Source organism: Eurypyga helias, unplaced genomic scaffold (assembly GCF_000690775.1).
Source record: "Eurypyga helias isolate BGI_N326 unplaced genomic scaffold, ASM69077v1 scaffold41557, whole genome shotgun sequence".
Classification (NCBI taxonomy): domain Eukaryota; kingdom Metazoa; phylum Chordata; class Aves; order Eurypygiformes; family Eurypygidae; genus Eurypyga; species Eurypyga helias.
The window spans coordinates 30,314-36,313 of NW_010263153.1; the positions used below are offsets into that span (position 1 = coordinate 30,314).

At 42.0% G+C, this 6,000-nt stretch overlaps 1 protein-coding gene across 1 annotated transcript in view; it reads right to left on the reverse strand.

Annotated features, from left to right (window-relative positions):
* TAF3 (TAF3 RNA polymerase II, TATA box binding protein (TBP)-associated factor, 140kDa) overlaps positions 1–4,447 on the reverse strand; it is a 28,371-nt gene extending 23,924 nt beyond the window's left edge. The window contains exon 1 of the mRNA XM_010155948.1: positions 2,612–4,447. Coding sequence (XP_010154250.1) covers positions 2,612–4,447 — 1,836 coding nt within the window. The remainder of the gene's footprint in view (positions 1–2,611) is intronic.
* Between the last annotated feature and the right edge of the window lie 1,553 nt (positions 4,448–6,000).

The following is a 6,000-nucleotide window of genomic DNA, read 5'->3' on the forward strand; positions in this document are numbered from 1 at the left end:
ACGCCAAGCTCCTCTTCCTCGGTCCCACCACCGAACAGTTCCGGCATGCAGCCTTCAGCTTCTGCTTTCCGGCATTAATGCAGAGAACTGGTTGCTGTTGTGTTTTCCAGCAGCTCGGGGCAAAATTACAGGGAAAACTTGCTAAAAAGCTTCAATTCCCCAACAGGATGGGATGCACACTTAGGCAGGAACTGTAACAACACTCAAAAATGGAAATGTTACTGTTGAGTCACTCTTCTGTTTAAATATAGCAATATTAGAAGTCTGGTATTTTCTACTGGCCATCAAGAGCTGAAACTGCTGGCCCGCAGACTCATCTTCCAGGTTGCACTTACCGCCTCCGAAGAGGACGCGCCGCGGGAAGGTTAAGCATCCGAGCAGTAACTCGATCATCTGCTCTTACAGCACAACTGCTGGCTAAATAAGTCATTGTGTGATCTAAAAGCTAAATTAAGGAAACATGTACTTTGAGGGGTTAAAACGAAAGAGCAGCATTCTGGAGTAATACTGGGAATTGGGGCCAGCAGAAGAGCATTTACAGTGGATTACTAAGCTTCCCAAATCACCAAAGAGGTAAAGTCCAGCAATATAAGACTCCTTTGTAGCTAACTAAAAATACATTGTCAGTGGATTTGTCCAGTTTTATGTATAAGCAATACTTCTTTCACCTGAACTAATACTAGTAGTCATATAAGCCCCTTATTGCCATGTGCTGCATTTTTTTTGCTAATCTTCAAGGATTTAGCTTCTTTGCCACATACCTCAGGGCACCAACTGATAAAGCTCTAACTCTCCATTTTTCCAGGACACCAGCAGTGCGGCCTTGCAAAAAATGAAAATCGCTCAAGAGATTTAAAGGGGAAATTTATTTTTAAAATCCTGACTTGCAGCAAAGAGGTGGATTTAAAAAAAGCTTATCTATCAAGAATCAGTTTAAATTTTAATTCTATCTGGGGACTCTTTCATGCATCCTAGCTTTAAAGTTTATCTTTTGACAGGGACTTTTTGCCAAGGTAATGGGCAGCTTTGTCAATTTAATTTGTCCAAGTTTTTATTACTGCTGAACTCTTTTTTCTAATATATATATATATGTTCAGTCTATAGCTAAGCTTTACCAGTTTGTATTTGTTTGTGTATCTGTTATATTGCTCCAAAACAAAACAGATACAGAGATTTGCAGAAGAAATGCAAAACCGAATGTACAAAAACCAAGCAACTCACTTTCTCTATTTCATATACAGATGTATTTAACTTAAAAAGAAGTCCCTGCAGCAATTCTCAATAAAATGCTGACGAAACATCTCAGGTATGAGGGGCAGATGACAAAATGGGGGATCCGTGGAAGTGCTGCTACAGTCACATTATGTTAACATGTCGATCACCGACTCACCCGCAGCAGACAAATGTTAGTTCCCCAGATCTCTCGGATTCTGCACTGAAAAACCATTTGTCAACTTAAAAAACCTGTCAAGTTTTGAAATCAGCAGTTTGTTTAAGTCCCGCAGGTAGCACAAAAGGGTACAGTGACAAAAAAAACCTGTAAAGTGAGGAACGTCCCAGATCTGAGGTTGTACGAACCGAGTATTACACTCAAAGCAGGACGGTAAAACCAGAACTTCTATAGTGCTTCCTAATGCCAAGGATGGAGATTTATGAAATCCGGTATCCAAGGTTATCACACATGAAGACAACCTCTTTCTTTTCTTCTTTTTTCCCTTTTTTTATATTAACAATTTAATGCGTATTATAAGGTGAAGTGACAAAAATTAGAGCAAACCCTGAATTAGGGGAGCTGTTCCTAACGGGATTTCAAATCTGATAACATGTAAATATGCTGGTTTAATTTCTTAAATATTAAATATATTGTCAAGATTAGGCGATATTAGAAAGAAGAAATTATCTTGGGCTGATGTAAATCAGTAAGAGTTACAGGAGTGGAAGGAGGTCAACCCACTTGAAAACTAGCTCTCCTCTTCCCGTTCTCAAGCCTACGACTCAAAACGAAAGGTGACATTTGAATATTTCGACCATAATTTGAAAACAATTTTCTTACTTCAAACAAAATGGAGCAACAAGCGGGCAGTCTTGCTAAGAGAGGATTCAGCAGCTCTTCTGAACATCTGAGATAACTGATGAACCAGTTGAAGGCAGTTTTGCTCCTCATTTCTATCCACCTGGTAATTTACAGACTTCTACAAGCTTTGAAACAGCAGACTTGTAGAAACTGAAGTGTATCCGGAAGGTATATGGTTGCTGGCCCTACTAGTGGAAATGTACAGGACAAAAACGGGTGTATTGCGACACCGCACGTATTTGGTGTGTGTGCACTGCTGCTGAGTCTGAGCGACAGCTCGTCAAAGTGAAAAGTGAGTTGAGGAAAACCAGCAAGACAATCTCACATGTCAAATTCCCAAAACTGAACCTCTATTGTTTTGTCTTCCAAAGAGGTGGGAGAATACCTCAAACTTTTGAGGGCTGTCTTCCTTGGAGCTGCTCTTTTTGAAAAATACCAAAGCTGCAGTCACACATCTCAAAGCTCTTAACGCTCAGCAGCAAATACAGGAACCCATGTGCATTTTTGATGCCATCCCAACTCATCTAAGCAGCTTACCTTTTCATGTTTGTGTTTCTCTTTTTCCTTCTCTTTCTTTTCTCTTTCTTTCCTCTCCTTTTCTTTCTCCTTCTTTTCCTTTTCTTTGTCCTTCTCCCTCTCTTTCTTTTTCTTCTTCTCTTTTTTGTCTTTCTTCTTCTCTTTTGGTTTCTCTTTGTCCTCAAACAGTTTTTCAGGAAGCATTGGAGACAAGGAAGGTAACATGCTGGGAAGCCTCATGGCAGTTGGTGTGCTGAACAAGGGCAAAGACATTTCTTTGGGAGGTAACACAAGAGGTGCTGATGAAGCCTTTATCTTATCTTCCTTACCCTTATCTTTAAGCTTCTCTTTGTCTTTCTTATCCTTGTCTTTTTTACCTTTCTCTTTCTCTTTCTTTTTATCTTTATGTTTTTCTCTCTCTTTTTTGGTATTGCCATCTTTCAACTTTACTTTTGTGTCAGCATCCTCAAAGTCCTTTAGTTTGAATTTATAGGGATCAAGATCATCATCTTTGAGAAGTTCCTTCCACTGAAATTTCGCTTCCTTGTTTCCTTCTTTGTCTTTATCCTTCTCCTTGTTCTTTTCCTTCTCCTTATTCTTCTCCTTGTTTTTCTCTTTATCTTTTTCCTTTTGTTTTTCTTTCTTCTTCATTTTTGTTTTCAGCTCTTTTTTCAGTTTCTTTTTCACTTCTACCGATGAAGCCAACTTGGTTTTCTCCTCATAGACTTTGAGAAGGGGTTCTGGAGTTGGTGGTGAAGCAGAAGGAGAGGAGAAATAAGTGAAGTTGGTAGGTGGATTAGAAGGTGTCCCCATGTTTGCCTTTCGAATGACCTCATCAATGGAGTCATCCATTGTCCATGAAATGTCTGAACTTGAAGTCCCACCCGAGGGAGGTATTGGTGTTGCTCCTGCCTTATTTGCATTATTGGCAGAAACAGAAGGTTTAGGAGTTGTAGCCTCCGAAACAGAGAGTCTTTTAGGACTGGTAAAAACTTCCCCTTCTGATTCAGAACCAGAGGAGAACTCAAAGGGATCTGGTTCTCGTTCTGCACATGCACGAGCAATCACAGCATCGATTGAATCATCGATGGTCTTGTCCATTACCGGTACTTTCTTCATCTGGTTTTCGATATTTGGCTTGGTGGCAGGCTCAGGTGGCGTCTGTCCTTGTTTTACTTGAATGTTTTCCTTTCCTATCTTGTCACTTAATGCAGCCAGAGGGGTTCTACTACTTGGTGTTTCAGGCTTGACGGGTGGTTGGGGAACATGAGCAGGAACCTTTGGACTCTTAGGACTTTTTGGGCTCTTGGCGCGACCGGGTGACTTTTTTTCTTTGGATCCAGGTTTTGGTGAACGTATGGGACTTCCAGTTACCACTGGTGAGGGCGTAGTTTTAGGTGATTTTGTCTTCTGTCCTGGAGAACTTGTTTTGGACTTTGTTTTGGGTACAAATGGCTTTGCCTCTAAAGTTCTGGGGGTTGGCACTTGCGATTTTGCAATGGGAGCCAGCATTGGTGGTTCTGGTGAAGGAGGGGCTACGTCTGTACTGTCCTGAACGTGAACTGGAGAAAGCATTGGTGGTACTTTTTGAGTATTTATTGAGCTTAGAGGCTCGCGTGGTTCCAAAGCTCCGTCCAAGGTGTCCCCTTTGGAAACAGACAGCTTTGGCCGTTTCACAGGTGGAAATTCCTCGGCATCAGGACTTTCTAACGGTCTCTTGCTCAAGTAGTTCTCATCATTAATTGCCTCATCCTCCTCCATATCTCCCTCTTCTTCCAGTGGCACCTGCATGGCCTCTGCAGATGTACCTCCATCGGTAGGTACCTGTTCTTCTTCCTCTTCTGTAATAAAGAACATTTTAAAAAAGCATTAGGATAATTAAAAAATGTGTTTTACAGAAACTAGCAAGAATCAGAGCAAATCTTCACACGCATCACAGCCCATAAGAGATAACTGCTAACACCTAAAAGCTTCTTCCTGGTCTACTTGGAAGGAAAGTGTGGCATCTCCTCTGTCTCACATCAGCTACCACCACAACTGGCAGATGTCCTCATCACAGTGTAACATCAAACCCAGTCAAACCCACGAGCAAAGGATATGAGGGCAGAGCTCACCAACGGTGGCTGGTCCAAAGTGTCAGTTCTACCTAAAAACAACCTGATTATTTCTTACTGCAGTAGCTGGGATCACAGTGCCATGAACCTGCTTCGTTCCTTTTAAAAGTGAGAGAGGTTGAAGCATTTTTTGCTGTAACAAAGTGGACTGCAAAGCGTACGTCAAAGTAAAATTCACTGGAATTAGCTGCCTTGCTTACGTATCACACAATTTTGACTGCAGATTAACTGCTAGGAAAATGTCTTCCTAGACCCAGTTGGTTTTTCTTGAAGCAGCACAGTCTGAAGGTTAAAGCAGAGGACTAAGCCCCATTCAACCTGCCAGGTTCTGTCTCTGATACCATCTTAAGAGCTTGCTGCTCGCGGACGTTATCTGCTACGATTATACGGGAACACCCCAGCATTGCGTGTGTGCGTGTTGGTTTGGATCAGGAGCACGCCTTTGAAATGCATCTCCCCATCATCCCCGCTCACTGTTGTTTTGTTTGCATTATGGAGCGATCCTGGAGTGCATACGCTGGCTTCCTGCTATAGTGAAAGCAAAATGAACAAGGCTGTTGACATAGGAGTACACCTAACACACTGCAGTTGCAACTGGGTATTCGGGCTATGAGACCAAAAAATCAGCGTTTGAAAAGAAAATAAAGCCTGAAACATGCACAGTGTGGACATCAGGTCAGCATGGACATCACCTGTGTGACTGCTCAGTTTTCGGTTTAACAGGAGTTACTTTTTATCCCCACATACATGACCATCCTGAGTCCCACGCGTGTGACACGATGGTGCAAACAAAGGAGAAAATTCACTTGAGATCTCCCAGCAAGCCCAAAGCAGGTTTGAGAAGAAGAGGACCTCTGATCTCCTCAACCACAGCCGAGCACTTTATCCTCCAGGATACACTTCCTCACGTTCAAAATGGAATTATCCAAGCAGGAAAAAGGATTCTTAGTCTGGAATAAGAACGTCCACTCTGGCGTTAACCTGACACATTTATATTTGCTGTAATTACATTACACCTATGACGGTTAACATTCCTGCACAGACCACTTCACTTTACCCCAGGTCTCTTTACTCACCTGCAAAAACGCATGACATTTTTGTCTAGCAGGGTTTCGGCGGAAAGATACCAAGTGCCCTAAGGTTCTCACGTGAAATACATAGTGAAAATCCACATTTACTATGACAGTGGCTGAACCCCAAGTTCTTAATGAGCAGGTACTTTTAAAGAAGTGAACACCGAGAAACGTAGAATGTCACACTAACACCATTTAAAGCTTTGTAAGACAGCATCTTTCT